Genomic DNA, 17,386 nt, shown 5'->3' with positions numbered 1-17,386 from the left:
GATGGTTAAGACCTAGACAAGAAGGATAGATTGCAATTGTTCACTATAGCGGTAAGCCGCAATTGGGTATTTTTCCAATGCAGCATAAATTTCCTTAATTTGGGCTGTTGATAAAGGCTTAGAAACCGCGTTCAAGTTTTGTGCAAGAAGAGTTACATTTGTGGCTCCCGGAATAGGGATAACCATGCCTTCGACCATGGTAATCGGAAAACTGAGCGCCATTTCAGGAAGTGTTCGGTAGTAAGACTTGGCTAGCGCTTGCAGGGCATGAAGGCACTCGAAATTTTTTTCAAAGGTTTCAGGTTGAAAACGGTCGAAACAATGAACCGGGGGAAAAGCAGCCGTAAATCGTTCTAATTCTTCCTTCTTCTTCATGGCGTCTGTCAGTAAACCCATATCCAAGGGACTGTATGCTATCAGAGGAATGTTCGACTCTTTGTAAGTCGAGAGAACATCGTTTTCTTCAATTTCGCGGCTGCATAAAGAGTATTCCACTTCGACGGCAACTATCGAAAGAACGGCATGGGCACGGCGAATGGTGGTAGCAGAAGCTTCGCTCAAACCAACGCTACCGATTTTGTCAGCATCTACAATCTTTAAGAATTTTCATTTGATCTTCGATGGGCACATTGCGATCGACTCGAGCATACTCAAAAAGATCCAGCTTTTTAGTGTTACGAAGAGTAGTCAAAATATTATGTATACTCGTGGTAAGCAATTCTTCGTCACCATGCGGGTGACAGTTACTATCAACAGCTCCCTTAACTGATAAAAACACTTTGTCTGCACTTTCGGGTCTTTTCTCAAACTAGCGAGCTAGCGACTCCAAAGTGCTAGTGGGAGGATCTCTTCTGGTAGAATTTACCGCTATTCCAAAAGGTCGCTCCGTGTTCCACGGCATAATCCAAAGCTTCAAATGCTTGCTTGCTCGTAGGAAGGTGGTTGGGTTCTAAAAGTCAGGCCCACAATCCAAACCCGATAGGATTAACAGGAAATCCATTCATACTAGGCATCTTATTTTAGCACTAATGAAAAATGGAATTTATCAAAAGGTAATTGTTCAGCAAGGATATATCGCTTTTTACAGATGGAACTAGGAACGGTCCAAATTAATGAAGCCCTTTGTCTATCCTTGAATTTCCTCTTCGATAAACAGATAGAATGGAACCATAATTTCAGATAAAAATGATTTCATAAATAAAAAAAAAAAAAAGAAAACTTCAACCGTACATCGCTGCACCAACGAAAAAGGTATGGTGGAGACGGTGACACTTTGAGAACCAAAAAACCGCCGGATGATCAAGTAGTAAAAAGATCACTCAAATTATGAAGGAAACCACATTGCGATAATAATGATTATGCGTCTTAAGGACTGCGGAAAAATGTTTAGTGAATTTAACAATTCCTCGCTATATAGTTTCGACAAAAGAATTTTCATCAACTGTAGCTAAAAACAAACGCTCTCCTATTTGAAAAGGATAATAATGAATTCAGAGTATTCGCATTTGTTTGAGAGACTCCATGAACAATTGGACAAGGTGGAAGAAAGTCTTGAACCTTTAAAAGAATCAGAATCCATCTTCGATCTTGTGGATGGAAAAGAAGACATTGAACAAGCCAAGCAGTATGTAAGTCTTAGCTATGCCATCAATTCGGCTTTGTATTCATATTACAAACTTAATGGTACTTCCACCGAAGAGTCTCCCATCATGTCTGAGTTGCAGCGCGTCAAACAATATGTTGGAAAAATCAAACATGCTGAAAAGCACATTCAACCTAGTGCAGAAGGAAACAACGATGAACAGCGTCCAAAAATAGCTAAAGACGCAGCTTCTAGAATTATCAAGCATCATACTTAGGATATAAGATTTCTGTACTGGGGTTTTATTTTACTTTTTTATTTTTTGGTTTATGAAATCGGGATGAATTGGTTTTGGCTGTTGTAAATAGCATTGTTTTCTTTTTATTAAATTATGAGATGAAATCATTTAAATATTCCTTATTTTGAGATGTATTGACCAAAGGAATAGTCGATGTTTATGGAGGTTCCGTTTCCAATGTTGGATAGGATGGAAAGGCAATGGATGATTGATTAATCATATTCATATTCATTCTCATTCTCATTCTATCGTTCTGCCTGTTTTTATAATGTATAACCAAGAAGAAACCTCTAAATATTCCATTCCATTCATAATGGTTAACCTGTATGTCATTTTACTTTGGTTTGGACAAGATCGAAAAAGGGAAAATGAATGAAAATCATTTCCATTCCTACTACACTTTTTTTTAGTCATTTTTCTACTCTTTATCTCTTTATCATTTTACAAAACAAAAAAAACAAATACAAAATTTCAGAAAATCGTGTCTATTCATTAATACGATCATTATTTCTAAGTGTTCTATTCATCAGGCGTCACGAAAGTTTTGACGTCCAATCTTCAAAATCAAAAAGTAGAAAAACCAAAAGATTGTTCGACAAAAAGCAATCAGCAACAAATTCATAATCATCGATACTTTCAGAAAACTAATAAATAGTTGATCATGAAGGATTCGTAATGACATGAAAAGCAGGAGACAATCGAGGCGATAGCCGCTTTAAATGATAGTATAACCACCATCAATAATCAAATCCAAACCAGTAACAAAGGTAGAAGCATCACTAGCAAGGAACAAGTAGGAACCACGAAGTTCAGTACTCAAACCAATACGTTGCATAGGGACATAGGGTTCCCAATCCTTTCTGAATTGGTAACCAGGCATATCAGTAGCGATATAACCGGGAGACACAGTATTAACACGAGCAAAGCCGGCCCATTCAGTGGCCAATGCCTTGCAATAGTGCTTAACAGCAGCCTTGGAAGTACAATAAGCAGAGACCTTTTGAGGAGTATTGACAATGGTACCCGACATGGAAGAAGTAGCGATAAAGTTACCAAATCCTTGTTGCTTGAAGATTTGACCGGCTCTAGAGGCGATACGGTGAATGGAAGTTACATTCACATTCATAACATGTTCCCACTGTTCGGTGGTGCACTCTTCAGCAGCACTACGGAAAGCAATACCAGCGTTAGCAACGACAACATCGATTTTTTCGTGAAGACGCTTGATTTCTTCAAAAGCATTGGCTACCGATTGTTCATCACCGACGTTACAAGCGACGGCATCGACACGAACGCCATTCTCCTTGGCCAACTTGACTGCTGTGTCTTTGCAAGGAGTGCTATGATAAGTCATAACGATATTGGCACCAGCTTGAGCAAAGGCTGAACAAACGCTCAAGCCAATTCCCTTGCTACCACCAAAAACAACGGCGTTCTTTCCCTTCAAACTGAACAATTCAAAAACGTGCTTGTTTTCAAGATGAGTAGGAACGGGGTTAACTTGGAAGGTCATGATTGCGAAAAGTAAATGTTAAATGCTACGACAAAAAGTCTTTTTCTGTAGAGAGAAAGGAAAACGAAAAACGAGAGTGTTTTCTAAAAAAAACAATGTAAAGAGAGTGTTGTTAATAAAGCAAGAGATCGGGAAGTATCCAAATCTTTTTCTTTTTGAGTATAGAATAGAGTGAGTGTGGAAGGATGCTGAAAAAACGTGAATTGGGCGCTCTATTTATGTCTTTCCAGATTTGAAATTTAAGGTTGGACCGCGCTTTGTTCATTAACTACGTGACGGTGCACATCATGTGGGTTCGTTACTTGTCACTTGTCCGGTCATGCCGGGTAATCCAATAGAACGTATATGAGGGACAATACGTAATGAGGATTTTATCAGGGACAATTGGTTGAATATACAAAGCGGGCAAGTAAAAGTAAGTTCACCAATCAACCTTAATTCAAAACCTTCTTATCCCTTTACCCCATCTATAATGGAAAGGTATGAGACTGCGAGTGCTTTTATGAGTTGCGTCATTCTTGGTATGTTAATTAAAACAAATGGTTGAAAGAAAAAATGAAAGAAAAAAAGAAAAAAACAAAAAAAAAGTCTTTGCTTTTCTTTTTCTTTTTTAATTGGTAAAGAATGTTGAATGGGTTGAGTATGTCAATGCGGATTTTAGGTATGGACACTTTCTTTAAGGGTCGTCAGATTAGGTCTTTAGAGTGGTATAGTCGAAAAACTTGAATCTTGGCTTGGTATAGAGACAAAGGAATGGCAATGAAAAGTAATAGCAATCGCAATGGTTTTAGGATTGTTGGATAGAATGATAAAAAAATGAATAAAAAAGGTTTAATTTTTGTTGATGGAAATTGACAATGATGATGATCGCATTTTTTTTTTTTAAAAAAAAAAAAAGGAAAACCTTTGACTGGTTTGAAGAAATGAATCGAAAAAATAGACACACACGTTTTGTACTTTTGGTTGCAATTCACTGTTCATTCTCAACTATGTATGGGAAGCAATGGGTTCTGAAATTCCTTCCAAAGGAAACCATACTTATCAAATTACAACGTAATAATTGGAAAAAGGGAAAAAATAAGAAAAGACTGAAACAAACAATTCCGTCTAAAGAAAAGCATTCAACTGCCTTCTTATTCGTTCTTCAAATGATTAACGTTGTCATTCCTAGACTAGTTAGCACAAAATTCCATCCCCAGACTTGTGTAAAAATAAAAAATAAAAAAAAAACAATGACCAACAAAAATAAGCATCATAGTTTGCGTTAGTCTATTTAGTGACCGACGACGATTATCTACTATATGTTTGAATTTGGTCGCATCGCTTTTCTTGAACAGTCCGAATAAAATAAAATAAAATAAAATGTCTTCTTACCAGAAAAGAGTCTTGCTTCCGTCACCCCAAGGGTACTTTTTGAAACGCAAGTTTTCAAACCTAAATCGTTTCAGTTAGTCTCTTTGTCCATCTTTTCTTTCCTTTCTCTCCAAACGTCTCTCCCACTTACGTGTAGGGAATATCCACTTCAGGGTTATGATGGTGTTCAGCATGTTCTTGATGCTTCTTGTCTAATCCACACGTTAGTCCTGTCTTGGGGGTTTTTTTCAATTCAAATGGTATATAGGTATATAGACTGGAAGAAAAAATAGAATATACAAAGTAGAAAACAAGGTATCCAAACAAAACCGGTTTATTTTCCCTTTCTCCTTCCAAAGTCCGACCTTCACATACAAATGTAATAAGCATTCAAGCTAGACAAAATCAAAGCAGGGCCACCAACACTATATAAATTAGAGATCAATAATTGTCAAAAACTACAAGCATCCAACGTACTAGTAGGTCACCTTCTTCCAAAAGTCTACATTCACGTTAGTTTCTCCTATCCATCCAAAAATTCTTTCCATAATACTAAACAAACGTACCACTCGAGCGTTTGGCGTGTTCTTGTTCAGCTTCAACTTCTTCCAACCAGCTCAACTTGGCTTCACTGCTGTAGCCTCTTGAGACCGGAGAAAAAGCCTTCTTGGAAAACAAGCCACGAGGAATTTGACTAAAACGTCCAACGGAGCGATTCATCATCAAATAAGTCAAATTTTGCTACTTTAAAGAAATTTCAAAGAGATGGGGGTTGTTTACTCTTCCTCTCCCGGTCCCTTCTCTTCTCCTTCTCTCTCTCTCTTTCTCTTTGTCTCTCGTTCTCGCTCCTTTTTTATTATTTTCCGCGGCTCGTTATTTGTTCCGTGGCTTATCCACCCGCTTGCCGTCTTTCTCCACACACTCTTTGGCAATAAACTTCGGTAAGGACAGTTCAGAAGTTGACGTGCTAATATCATTTCACACCACCAACCACCTCATAATGAAAACTTCACCAAAACCCACCACAAGCTTCTACAAAACCCATTGAAAAATTGTGTTTCTTTCTATATTCACCTTAAAATCTATTATTTACAAGGCCGAATTCGCCTGATCTTTAATCATTTCTAAAGTTCAAACGGATTTTGCTTCGTCCTTTGGTAAATTTTACTTATTTCATTCAAAGTGGGCTTTGTTCAACCTTTTTTTCCGTTTCCGCCGATATTCAGTTTACTGACTCTGTAACTACTTACAACGCCAAACTGCATACGGTTAAGAGTAACCAAGTCTACTTTTAGACCCTTTCCCCAAAAAAAAAAGGAATAAAAAAGGAGAAAGGTAATTTTCTGCCTTCTTCCATTACAACTACTTCCTCTCATTCTTTTTCAATTCCTCCCCTAATCTCTATTTGTTTTTTCTCTTGTTTTATTTTTCTTCTCCATCATGAGGTTTCGTTGTGCTACCCCTTCCTTAATCTTGCTACTTGTAGCCATTGTATTTTTCGTCCTGTCCATCTGTACCGCTCCGCTGTCCAAGAAGATTGGTCTTTCCAAATATGACGATGTTCTTTTAGGTACCTTTGGATACTGCAAGGGCGACCACTGTAGCAAAACTATGGTTGGCTATAAGATGGACTATTTAAACGACAATGTCTCTTCCGGTTTCCGTACCTCCACTGAAGTTCGTCAAAGAGCTTCTTACGGTCTCGTGTTGATTCCAGTCGCTGCTTGCATTTGCGCTTTTGCCACAATCTTGCTATTGTTTGCCCATATCGGTCGTATCTCCCGTTCCCCTGGCTTTTTCAATTTTGTCGCCAGTGTTATCTTCTTTAATGTTTTCATTACCGCTATCGCCTTCGTCATTTGTGTTATTACTTTTGTTCCTCACATTCAATGGCTCTCGTGGCTTGTGCTTGCAAATGCCGGAATTCAATTGATTGTTCTTTTCTTGTTGTTGATTGCCCGTAGACAGGCCGTCAAAGCCCAAGCCAAGCATATTCGCCGTTCTCATGCCGACAGCATGGCTTACAATCCTTACTCCCTTCAAAACAACAGCAACCTCTTCTCTACTTCCTCTCGTACCGGTGACCTTCCCAAGTTTGCTGATTACAGCATGGAGAAACCTGCCTACGACTCACTTCCTGATTACGATGGACTATCTCACAAACGGGGTGATTCCGTTACAAAGTTGAAGCCTACGGTAAGCGGTGACAGCCGTTCGTTGTCCTCCTACGCTCCTGAACCTGCTTCACAATCATCTGGATTCAGATTTCCTTTTATGCGTAACAGCAGCAAACAAAATGCTCCTGAAAATCCATTTAAAGATCCTGAAAATCCTTTCAAGGACCCACCTCCAAATCCCTGGTCTATCGAAGACATCAAGCCTCCAAAGTAATGATCTCCTTTAACATACATGTCTGAAATATATGCTCGATGAGTCTTTACTTTGCCTTCGAGCTATGACAATGATTTTTTTATTTCGTACTTTTTATCTTTATCTTTTTTACATTTAAGTCATCGGTTTTGTTATTTTGTGGTTTGTTATTTATATACTTAAATGGGGTGTTGTCTCTATATATTCTTAGAAGCGAAATGTGTTCTTTCGTGATTTGTTGTTGATTTTTTTATTAATTCCTATTTTATGAATTTTTATTTTTTCCTGTAATATTATCACTTGAGTTTCATATGAATTGTTACTTTTTTTTAAAGCTCACTACAATGACAGTACTGGAATCGTCCATAAAATTATGTGGTTGTGCGTATTTAAATAGAGTACAAAAGTTTAGATCGTAATATATTAATGTATAACGTTCATTAACCAAAAAACAAAAGCTTTCCTTGTAAATTATTTTATCTCATGAAGCACAGAATGTAATATAGAAGTGTCGTTTCCATTGAGTTCAAATTCCAGTCCATCTAGCCATTCCAGGCGAGAACAGGACAGGGTGATTGCTTCGGTATACATTTTGCGGCGGCTTTTTCCTGAATCTGACATCGTTTTAATGAATGCACTGTCTTTTTCAGCCCACTTCTGTCCGGGATGTCTAACTGTCCTTTGGGAAGGTTGGCCAAAATTCTGATGGTATTTAGAAGCAGCAGACAGTTCATACACGGGGTCATCAATCATTGGATAAATGCTAAACGTTAAAGGATTCATGCGTAAATCAAGATGAGTCAACTTTTTCAAGTGGGACAGTGTATCGCATACATTCTTCATTTTCTCAATTCTGTTACCGACAAGGTACAAACGGTGTAACAATGAAAACCCCTTTAAAGCAGAAATTTCACTTATATAATTGTGAGACAAATCTAAAACTCGAAGATTGGGCAAGCTCTTTGCAAAATCGGCGGGTAACTCTGTTATTTGAATATTCGCCAACTCCAAATATTTGATTCCTAGTAACATATTATGGGTCTGTAGTATCATACGGGTATTGTTTGACAAGTACAAATTCCTTATGTCTAAAGGAGGAGTAAACGTATATTTACCAGATTTCAATTCTTGCGATCGGAAAGAAAAATTGACTAAACGCTTAAGCCGATAAATGTCGGGAATCGTCGTAAAGCAGTTGTAATCCATATACAATGTCCGCAAATTTGGGTATTGATCTACCTCCAAATGTTGGATCGCATTGTTATTTAGACGCAAAACGCGAAGATGAATCATCGGCTGGCTAGCTTGTAAAGTTGTAAGTTGATTGCCATCCAACTGTAATACCATTAAATTTTGAAGGGAGCTAATTTCTTCGATGCTTTCTAATGCACTGTTGCCTAAAAGCAATTCCTCCAGTCTATTTAAATTGGAGTTTGTGAAAGAGAGATGTCTAAAGCGATTTCCACGAGCGCTTAGTTTAAGAAGTCCGTCTAAACGTAATATTCCGTCAATGTTCCATAGTTGATTGTTATCAACATTTAGTTCACGCAAGTGGATCAAAGGAGAGAGAGCTGTTAGGTCTTCCAACTGATTAGACGACAAATCTAAATATTGGAGATTAATCAAGTGTGAAAAAGTGGTAAGGCTGGACAAGTGATTATTAACAGCATTCAAATTTCGAATTGAAGAAGGACATCCAGTCAAATAGGATAACTCATTACTCTCTATATTAAGGTCTTCAAGGCACGGGCATTGCTCAGAAAGCCCAATTAAAGAGTTTAAATCCCTCCTACTTATGTCTAACTGAATAATCCTTTTCCAAAATGGATGGTAAGGCTCCACGTCTTCAAGTAAACGAGTGATAGATTGCTTTGACACAGAAAAACTGTAATCTTCATCCATTGCTTGGTCGTCATGAGTTTTATCAGGGGAATTAAAAGTAGATGTTGGTCCATCGGCAGGAAAGTCGGAAGAATTGTTGGCTAGCAAATGATTGAAGTTGTCATGGCTATTGTCCTTTGGTAGGAAATCCTGGAAGGAAAAAGCAACTTGAGAAGGAGTATTGGAAACATCACGAAGAGAGAATGAAGAATGCTTAAGATCTTTATTAGTTTCTTTCCTCATTGGAAAAGAGTTTGGCTGCTTTTTTTGAAAATTTGGGCGTTGATTCGAAGGAGGACTAGAATCTTCAGCGGCTTTGTAGGAGACCGTCAGATTAGAGGAGAACCCATCATCCTCTCCTTCGGATCCGAAATCAAAAGCTATATCAGAGTCATGACCACGACGGCGCCAGCGGTTGTGCACACGGTCATATTCCATTGAACCTTGAGTCGTATTGATGCCATCCGGTAAGTCTGCTGGGGTAATTACAACCATGTTTGGATTTTCTGAATGAGCTTTTATGTCTTGTTGATTTTTGCTGTCATTTCGCGTTTTTTGACTACGTGATTTATAAGAATCTTTCAAACGATCCTCAGAAGATGCATAGGAAGTTTGCTTTTCGCTTTTTGTTCCAGCAGACGACTGAACTAAAGAAGGTGGTGAAAAATTTGACGCTGTTTCTGACTGGTTTTGGTGTAAATTCAAAATCTTTTGCTTTTTTTCCAACTCGCGCAAGTGGAGTTGATCACTAAGGGAAGGGAAAGGATTAGAGCTATCATCTTTGCTAAATTCACTGGCTTCATTTTGTTCCTCCTCCTCCTGAAGACCACTTAGTTTTCTAGGAAGGAAAACAGTAGACTCACGACTTGCTGCTGGTATTCGACCCCGTAACTTTGCCATAACCTCTTCTACCTCTTGGTATAAGTCCTTGGTATTAAGCCCAGCTTTCCGCTCAGTTGTGCGCACAGGCTTGGAAACCCGTCTAGAGCTAGGCAACGGAAATGAGTCCTCTGCAGGGGACTCAAAAGAGTTTGATTTGACATCCTGAGCAAGTTGATTCAAATGTTCACGGGTAAAAGGATCACTAGCACCTTGGAAAAGTTTTAAGGGGGAAGAGTTACCTTTCTGGACAGAGGGAGATGAAACCATCGAAGAAGGAGAAGATGATTTTGAGGAGTTTGTCACGGAAGAATGTCGTTTTCTAGAAGAAGACCGAGAAGAATCTTTCTTTGGAGATGACGAAGACTTTTGAGAATGAGGTGGGCTTGAATCAGAAACTGTATCGGGACGAGAGCTTGTTGTTGGGGGCGAGCTGTTCAAAAAAGTAGGCGACTGCCTTGATTGTGAAGAGAACGAATGTCTGGGCAGAGATTTGGCATGATAGCTTCTTGAAGGTTCAGAGGAGATGGATGGAATAGGAGAGCTCGAAGGAATTGGATTGGAAGAAGAATCTGGTCGCTTTTGTGATGAGCTAGAATGATTCCTTGAACTACCGCCTCCATCAAACAGATTTTCTAAATCTAGTTTTGCAAAAATGTCACGAGCAACTGGATTCTTTGCATTAATCTGTTTCCATTGCGGAATATCTAAAGAAGATTCGGATCCTTTCTTAAAGGTACCTGGATCACTGGAAGGAGCAGTAGATACCTTCTTGGATGAGTTTGTGTTTGTGGCATTTGGAGAAGACTGTATTTCCTCTTTGGAGTCTGAATCATCGGAATTCGACCTTGGAATCCATTCTTCACTCAAATCATGTTCAAGCCACAGTTGTTCCATGTTCATTTATGCTACTCTCATGTCTTCTTTATGCTGTTTCGTGTTTGTTTACGTTTCAAATGGCATTCCTTTCTGGTTAGTATAGAATAGCGTGTTCCAGCCTACTTGCTACCACTGTCGTCTCTATCCTTATATATTTTCCGCAGAATACCATACATCACTATACTCATTGTCCTGTTTATTTCCTAATAAAACAAGAGGAAATTCAATATAAATAATATTAAGTCCTCACTTTCTGATTGTAATTCGAGTTCAAATAAAGTCAATAAGTTTATTCCTATAAAGCATGTTTTTATCTTAAAATTGTATACGAGAGCAGTTTACAAAAAAGGTGAAAGAGACTTATTCCTGCCATAATAAGATACCCATCATCCATGATTTTTTTTGGGAAAGGACTGTTGTATTCATTTAGACGGTCCCTAACTTCCTGTTTTTATTCTTTAGAATAAAATAAATTTATTTTCTACAACAACTAGTTAGTTTTTTTTTTTTTTTTTTTTAACCAAATTCATCCCATGTTACTTCTCTTGTTGTTTGTTGATATGTTGTTACTTGGACAAGTATCCAAGGACACTAAGCAGTTGAGAGGAAATTTAGTTTGGTCTTGAATTCCCATTGTTTTCTTCTATTAAATAGTATGGATATGCTAGAAGTAGTCTTTAGTTTTGCATTATAACAAAACTAAACGACATGTTTACTAATTTTCCTTTTCTAAAATAAATTGAAATTATACTTTCGTTGACTCATATAACGTAGTTTAATGGGTGATGGTAAACCAGTTACGTTTACGTTACATTACATTAACAAACAAATACCTTTTTTTTTTATTTTATCAAATAAATTGAATGGAAAGATTGCACAAACCAAAATTCTGGCGTATAAGCATAATAAAAACCAAAATGCTCAGAAGAATTTGCCATAGTAAACTTCAATCCATGCTAACATTCATCAAGATTACTAAGATGTATTTCTAGACTCGCCAACATTCGAGTACCTTTGTAATGAGAGTAACAATTGGATTATTTTACATATAATAAAAAAATTTACAGTTTATGTATTTTTAATCAGTCCGTACATATTTATTCATTAACTTCCGGGTGAGTTACATGAAGTATTTACTTATATTCCCTCGTCAGATCTCACTTGGCTTCACTAACCTATCTACACTGACAGTGAAATCCCACTACTTACGTATCCTTTGCCTACAACAAGCATTTGAAGAAAACGAAGTATTCCTGAAGGAAGCGATAAACGAAGAATAATATATTTCTTAAAAAGAAAAAAAAAATCGTTTCAATATGGCGGATTTAGATGAGTGGATCGCAACGGTTCGAAAATGTAAATACTTACCAGAACACCAGTTGAAACGCTTGTGTGAAATGGTGAAGGAAATACTAATGGAGGAATCAAATATCCAACCTGTTAGAACTCCAGTTACTGTATGCGGAGACATACACGGTCAATTTTACGACCTTTTAGAATTATTCCGTGTCAGTGGAGAACTTCCGTCTACTAATTACATTTTCATGGGTGACTTTGTGGATCGAGGTTACTTTAGTTTGGAAACCTTTACATTGTTTATGTTATTGAAGGCGAGATATCCTGATAAAATTACATTACTCCGTGGAAATCACGAAAGTCGACAGATTACACAGGTTTACGGATTCTATGACGAGTGTCAAACGAAGTATGGTAATGCAAATGTCTGGAAGTATTGTTGCCAGGTATTTGATTTTCTGACTCTGGCTGCTATTATTGATAACAAGATTTTGTGTGTACACGGTGGCTTATCCCCCGAAGTGCGTACTTTGGATCAAATTCGCATTTTGGCTCGTGCTCAAGAAATTCCTCATGAAGGTTCTTTTTGCGATCTCATGTGGTCAGATCCCGAAGACATTGAATCTTGGACTGTATCGCCCCGCGGTGCTGGCTGGCTATTCGGCTCAAAAGTTACAGGCGAATTTAGTCATATTAACGATCTGAAGCTGATTGCTAGGGCGCACCAACTTGTGCAAGAAGGATACAAGTATCATTTTGATGAAAAAAATTTGGTCACTGTTTGGAGTGCTCCCAACTATTGCTATCGGTGCGGCAATGTTGCTAGTGTCATGAAAGTAGATGAATCTTTAGAACCCGATTTTCGCATATTTTCTGCCGTACCCGATGAAGAAAGAACTGTTCCCCCAAGCCGAAAAAGAAGTGAATATTTTATTTAGGACAGACGCATGCTTTGGATTTCTTGTGATGTTTAGGTTTTTCCAATTTAATATGGTTAATCATCGTTTCATCTTCTCCCAAGATGGGTTAATTTTTCGTATTCATTTCTGGCTCTTCTTTTTTTTTTCTTTCTCTCTTCTCTTATGCTTGTCCTTCTACTCCCATTAATCTACCGTCGATTATGTAATCCTAAAGACGTCTAATTTTAAGAATGTCGAAGCATCTTCCTCCGTCTTTTCTTTGATCATTTAAAAACGCCTGCATTTTCCTCAGCTATACTATGTACTTTTTGCTCAATGAAATTTCCTTGATATATAGATCATAAATGCCTGGATAAAACCGAAAAGCATAAAACTATTTTTTTGTGTGTTTTGTGTGTTCGAAGGAAAAACAAATGTTTTAAGAAGGTGTATGAAAAAGTCCAGAATGTTTTGAAGTATATTTTGACAGCCCGTGAATGGTGAGATATTTTAACGGTGAGCACGCTGTTGATCTCTTGGAAATCCGTGTAAAGTGTTCTACAAGCAATATAGGTATTATGCTTGCAAAGAATCAAAGTACTTTATTTTAGGGACACAACCATATTATGCTTGAGAAGGCTTGAAGGAAAAGCATATTGAAAGATATGTGATTTCAATGTTAATAACTTTGCCAACCTTGTGTTTTGGTCCCAGGACTTTGACTTTCTAACTCTGTGGTTGGCAATACTAGTCCTCTATGAGAGCATCTAGAGGCCAGCTTGCTACATTATTCGTACGGTATGCCAAAAAGCATGAATGATGATGATCAACTACGTTTGGATTTTGACGGTGCTCAAAATGAACAAATGGATTTAGCTTTGGAACAAAAGCACAGTCATTGCTAGAAAAAATGAAAGACATGGAATGAAATAGATTTGAAGCTTTGGTCGATTTGCATATAGGAAGCAATGTTTGAGTATAAGGTGGTGTATGTCTACAATGATGTTGAACGAGTATAAAAGATGATAACTCAATTTACGATCCTAGGCAAAAAAAAAAAAAAAAACTAAGGGTCTAAGACAGATGGAAGTACGTGTGGCTTTCTCTGAAACGAAAGCTAGAATAAACTTTTGAACATATTGTCTGGGTTATTATGAATAGAAAAACCATAAGGATGTCTTTTGTCTATTCTCTAACCTACCTTGGATGAGACTGCTCGCACGGTTTAATTTTTAGTTTTACTGCTGTGGTTTGTTACAATGCATGATGCTGTCGACGATACAAGGGTTGGTAAATTTGCCGTTATGTTGATTTCGGTTCGGTTCGTTTATCATGTTCCTCGAGAAGAGGTGTGTAGGTTCATGAGATGAAAAGGTAGTATATTTCTTAAAAGTCACCACTGTCTTTTGACTAATAGGACGCGAAATTCAAGTTGCAGAAAGGGTCATAGACAGGATCGTTGGTAAGAATTTGTGAACCCTGGATGGCGGAATAGACATGGTATACGGTCCCTTCCTGTATAGCAAGAAAGCTGGACTGTTTGTAGGATAGATAAACTGCAACTTTTCAATAAAACCCAATCAGTATAAACCAGTCCGTAAATGTGCCTAAGCGGCATTTGACGCAATAGGCGAAATAGCTAATGAATAATACAACAAATTACTCAGTTTCAAATACACTCCGCAAAGTCTTAAGCTAATTTCTTCAACGAAATAGCTTTATACTTTGTTGTATTCCTTATTCTAAATGTCAGTCTCGATGGATACATACACTCACCAAGAAAGCACTGAACGATTTCAACGGCTTCATATGACAAAGCCTATATGGAATCGATCCTTTACAATACTCGTCATTTTACCCTACAATCCGAGACAAAGCTCCAGACAAAACTCTCGACAACTACCATACTTACTATATTTTCACCATACCCATACACCACCACCATAGGCATCATCACCGCCGACCCTTATCCTTCCTTACTGCTTTCTACTCTTTTCAACCCAGCCATGACAATGCCATCACATCACGTTAAACACCTATACCATACTATAACGTACACTCGTAATTAATTTACTACATCCCAGCATACTGTCACTATCTTTGTTCGCAAAGATTCTTTCTGTTACGTTCGGCTTCCAAGAAAAATGACGTTGCCACTAAAAATATTCCACTCGCTTCTACTACTTCCTTCTGCACTTATTTTTTCCATAAGGGTAAGGGTTATTCGAAACTTCGAGAATTGGATTCCAGAAATAAATACCTTGGTATTCCCAGTTACTCATCATCCGTTATCCTTTACCTTGCATATTAAATTACAACGATTGCCGTCGTTCATCCCCTGTACTGAATAACGAAATATTTGCATTAAGGATACAACAAAGTAATTTATATCCTAAAAAACAGTCTTTGAAATTGGTTTTTTGTTCTTTTCTCTTATTTAACGATCTTTTCACTTGATTAAAATGAGCAAAGCTATTGGTATTGATTTGGGTACTACCTACTCTTGTGTTGGTCAATTCTCCAACAACCGTGTCGAAATTATCGCCAACGACCAAGGTAACCGTACCACTCCTTCCTATGTTGGTTTCACCGACACTGAGCGTCTTATTGGTGATGCCGCCAAGAACCAAGTCGCTATGAACCCTCACAACACCATTTTCGACGCTAAGCGTTTGATCGGTCGTAACTTTGATGATGCTGAGGTTCAATCTGATATGAAGCACTGGCCTTTCAAGGTCATCCCCAAGAACGGCAAGCCCGTCTTGGAAGTTGAATTCAAGGGTGAGAAGAAGGTCTTCACTCCTGAAGAAATCTCCTCTATGGTTTTGATGAAGATGCGTGAAACCGCCGAGGCCTACTTGGGTGGTAAGGTCACCGACGCCGTCGTTACCGTCCCTGCCTACTTCAACGACTCTCAACGTCAAGCTACCAAGGACGCTGGTACCATCGCTGGTATGAACGTCTTGCGTATCATTAACGAACCCACCGCTGCCGCTATTGCTTACGGTTTGGACCGTAACACCACCGGTGAATCTAACGTCTTGATTTTCGATCTTGGTGGTGGTACCTTTGATGTTTCCCTCTTGACTATTGAGGAGGGTATCTTCGAAGTCAAGTCCACTGCTGGTGACACTCACTTGGGTGGTGAAGATTTTGACTCTCGCTTGGTCAACCACTTCATGCAAGAATTCAAGCGTAAGAACAAGAAGGACATCAGCGGTAACGCTCGTGCTGTTCGTCGTCTTCGTACCGCTTGTGAACGTGCTAAGCGTACTCTTTCTTCTTCTGCCCAAGCTAGCATTGAAATTGACTCCATGTACGAGGGTATTGACTTCTACACCTCTATCACCCGTGCTCGTTTCGAGGAACTTTGCGCTGACCTCTTCCGTAACACTATGGAACCTGTCGAGCGTGTCCTCCGTGACGCTAAGGCTGACAAGTCCTCTGTTAACGAAATTGTCTTGGTTGGTGGTTCTACTCGTATCCCCCGTATCCAAAAGCTTGTCTCTGACTTCTTCAACGGTAAGGAGCCATGCAAGTCCATCAACCCTGATGAAGCTGTTGCCTATGGTGCTGCCGTCCAAGCTGCTGTCTTGACTGGTGACACCTCCGAAAAAACCCAAGACCTCTTGTTGTTGGATGTTGCCCCTCTTTCTATGGGTATTGAAACCGCTGGTGGTGTTATGACTCCTCTTATCAAGCGTAACACTACTATTCCTACCAAGAAGTCCGAAGTCTTCTCTACTTACTCCGACAACCAACCTGGTGTCTTGATTCAAGTCTTCGAAGGTGAGCGTGCTCGTACCAAGGACTGCAACTTGCTCGGTAAGTTCGAGCTCTCCGGTATCCCCCCTGCCCCTCGTGGTGTTCCTCAAATCGAAGTTACCTTCGATGTTGATGCTAACGGTATCTTGAACGTTTCTGCTCTTGAGAAGGGTACTGGTAAGACTCAAAAGATTACCATCACCAATGACAAGGGTCGTCTCTCCAAGGAAGAAATTGACCGTATGGTTGCTGATGCTGAGAAGTACAAGGCTGAAGATGAAGCCGAAGCTGCTCGTATCCAAGCTAAGAACCACTTGGAATCCTACGCTTACTCTTTGCGTAACTCCATGGATGATCCTAACTTGAAGGACAAGATCGAGGCCTCCGACAAGGAATCCATTGACAAGGCTGTCAAGGAGACCATTGAATGGTTGGACAACAACACCACTGCTGCTAAGGACGAATACGAAGCCAAGCAAAAGGAATTGGAAGGTGTTGCCAACCCTATCATGGCTAAGGTTTACCAAGCCGGTGGTGCTCCTGGCGGTGCTGCTCCAGGTGCCGCTCCTGAGGGTGCTGCCCCTGGCGGTGACAACGGTCCTGAAGTTGAGGAAGTTGATTAAACTTTCAAAAAATAATTTCTTAATGGGCGGTTTGTTGTTTTTATTTGT

General features: G+C 38.9%; 8 protein-coding genes across 8 annotated transcripts; 4 read left to right on the top strand and 4 right to left on the bottom strand.

Annotated features, from left to right (window-relative positions):
• Window positions 1-12: 12 nt before the first annotated feature.
• SOCG_02777 (pyridoxal reductase) lies at window positions 13-1,013 on the bottom strand (the record flags this gene model as incomplete). Its single annotated transcript, XM_013161267.1, has 4 exons — window positions 13-568; window positions 651-783; window positions 866-949; window positions 1,007-1,013. 4 exons carry the CDS (start codon window positions 1,011-1,013, stop codon window positions 13-15), a joined length of 780 nt encoding a protein of 259 aa, XP_013016721.1.
• A 429-nt stretch (window positions 1,014-1,442) lies between these two features.
• Window positions 1,443-2,413, top strand: SOCG_02776 (substrate-specific nuclear cofactor for exosome activity). Its single transcript, XM_013161266.1, has one exon. The coding sequence runs from the start codon at window positions 1,485-1,487 to the stop codon at window positions 1,857-1,859; it is 375 nt and encodes a 124-aa protein (XP_013016720.1). The 5' UTR covers window positions 1,443-1,484; the 3' UTR covers window positions 1,860-2,413.
• On the bottom strand, window positions 2,350-3,558 carry SOCG_02775 (short chain dehydrogenase). Its single transcript, XM_013161265.1, has one exon. The coding sequence runs from the start codon at window positions 3,391-3,393 to the stop codon at window positions 2,596-2,598; it is 798 nt and encodes a 265-aa protein (XP_013016719.1). The 5' UTR covers window positions 3,394-3,558; the 3' UTR covers window positions 2,350-2,595.
• Window positions 3,559-4,290: 732 nt separating this feature from the next.
• On the bottom strand, window positions 4,291-5,558 carry SOCG_02774 (cytochrome c oxidase subunit VIa). The gene is made up of 6 exons (XM_013161264.1): window positions 5,313-5,558; window positions 5,224-5,248; window positions 5,122-5,171; window positions 4,898-4,958; window positions 4,768-4,827; window positions 4,291-4,560 (listed from the first exon to the last, which is right to left on the bottom strand). Exons 1-6 carry the CDS (start codon window positions 5,467-5,469, stop codon window positions 4,527-4,529), a joined length of 387 nt encoding a protein of 128 aa, XP_013016718.1. The 5' UTR covers window positions 5,470-5,558; the 3' UTR covers window positions 4,291-4,526.
• A 123-nt stretch (window positions 5,559-5,681) lies between these two features.
• Window positions 5,682-7,555, top strand: SOCG_02773 (uncharacterized protein). The gene has a single exon (XM_013161263.1). The coding sequence runs from the start codon at window positions 6,187-6,189 to the stop codon at window positions 7,135-7,137; it is 951 nt and encodes a 316-aa protein (XP_013016717.1). The 5' UTR covers window positions 5,682-6,186; the 3' UTR covers window positions 7,138-7,555.
• Window positions 7,475-10,866, bottom strand: SOCG_02772 (SIN component scaffold protein). The gene has a single exon (XM_013161262.1). The coding sequence runs from the start codon at window positions 10,777-10,779 to the stop codon at window positions 7,588-7,590; it is 3,192 nt and encodes a 1,063-aa protein (XP_013016716.1). The 5' UTR covers window positions 10,780-10,866; the 3' UTR covers window positions 7,475-7,587.
• Window positions 10,867-11,847: 981 nt separating this feature from the next.
• SOCG_02771 (serine/threonine protein phosphatase Ppe1) lies at window positions 11,848-14,585 on the top strand. The gene has a single exon (XM_013161261.1). The coding sequence runs from the start codon at window positions 12,072-12,074 to the stop codon at window positions 12,987-12,989; it is 918 nt and encodes a 305-aa protein (XP_013016715.1). The 5' UTR covers window positions 11,848-12,071; the 3' UTR covers window positions 12,990-14,585.
• An 827-nt stretch (window positions 14,586-15,412) lies between these two features.
• On the top strand, window positions 15,413-17,338 carry SOCG_02770 (heat shock protein S; the record flags this gene model as incomplete). Its single annotated transcript, XM_013161260.1, has 1 exon — window positions 15,413-17,338. One exon carries the CDS (start codon window positions 15,413-15,415, stop codon window positions 17,336-17,338), a length of 1,926 nt encoding a protein of 641 aa, XP_013016714.1.
• Window positions 17,339-17,386: the final 48 nt, after the last annotated feature.

The sequence above is a fragment of the Schizosaccharomyces octosporus genome, assembly GCF_000150505.1.
Source record: "Schizosaccharomyces octosporus yFS286 unplaced genomic scaffold supercont6.1, whole genome shotgun sequence".
Taxonomy (NCBI): Eukaryota; Fungi; Ascomycota; class Schizosaccharomycetes; order Schizosaccharomycetales; family Schizosaccharomycetaceae; genus Schizosaccharomyces; species Schizosaccharomyces octosporus.
Note: the sequence above shows the minus strand (reverse complement) of the source record. Positions and strands in the feature narration are given on the sequence as shown.

What these genes read in the sequence shown, in the direction of transcription:
- SOCG_02772 (XM_013161262.1), bottom strand. Translation starts at nt 10,779, where the DNA reads ATGAACATGGAACAACTGTGGCTTGAACATGATTTGAGTGAAGAATGG.
- SOCG_02776 (XM_013161266.1), top strand. Translation starts at nt 1,485, where the DNA reads ATGAATTCAGAGTATTCGCATTTGTTTGAGAGACTCCATGAACAATTG.
- SOCG_02775 (XM_013161265.1), bottom strand. Translation starts at nt 3,393, where the DNA reads ATGACCTTCCAAGTTAACCCCGTTCCTACTCATCTTGAAAACAAGCAC.
- SOCG_02771 (XM_013161261.1), top strand. Translation starts at nt 12,072, where the DNA reads ATGGCGGATTTAGATGAGTGGATCGCAACGGTTCGAAAATGTAAATAC.
- SOCG_02774 (XM_013161264.1), bottom strand. Translation starts at nt 5,469, where the DNA reads ATGATGAATCGCTCCGTTGGACGTTTTAGTCAAATTCCTCGTGGCTTG. An exon ending in CTTGAATGCTTATTACATTT is followed by an intron (nt 4,959 to 5,121) that starts GTATGTGAAGGT and finishes CGTGTGGATTAG; the next exon opens with ACAAGAAGCATCAAGAACAT. An exon ending in GAAGTGGATATTCCCTACAC is followed by an intron (nt 4,828 to 4,897) that starts GTAAGTGGGAGA and finishes GAAACGATTTAG; the next exon opens with GTTTGAAAACTTGCGTTTCA.
- SOCG_02773 (XM_013161263.1), top strand. Translation starts at nt 6,187, where the DNA reads ATGAGGTTTCGTTGTGCTACCCCTTCCTTAATCTTGCTACTTGTAGCC.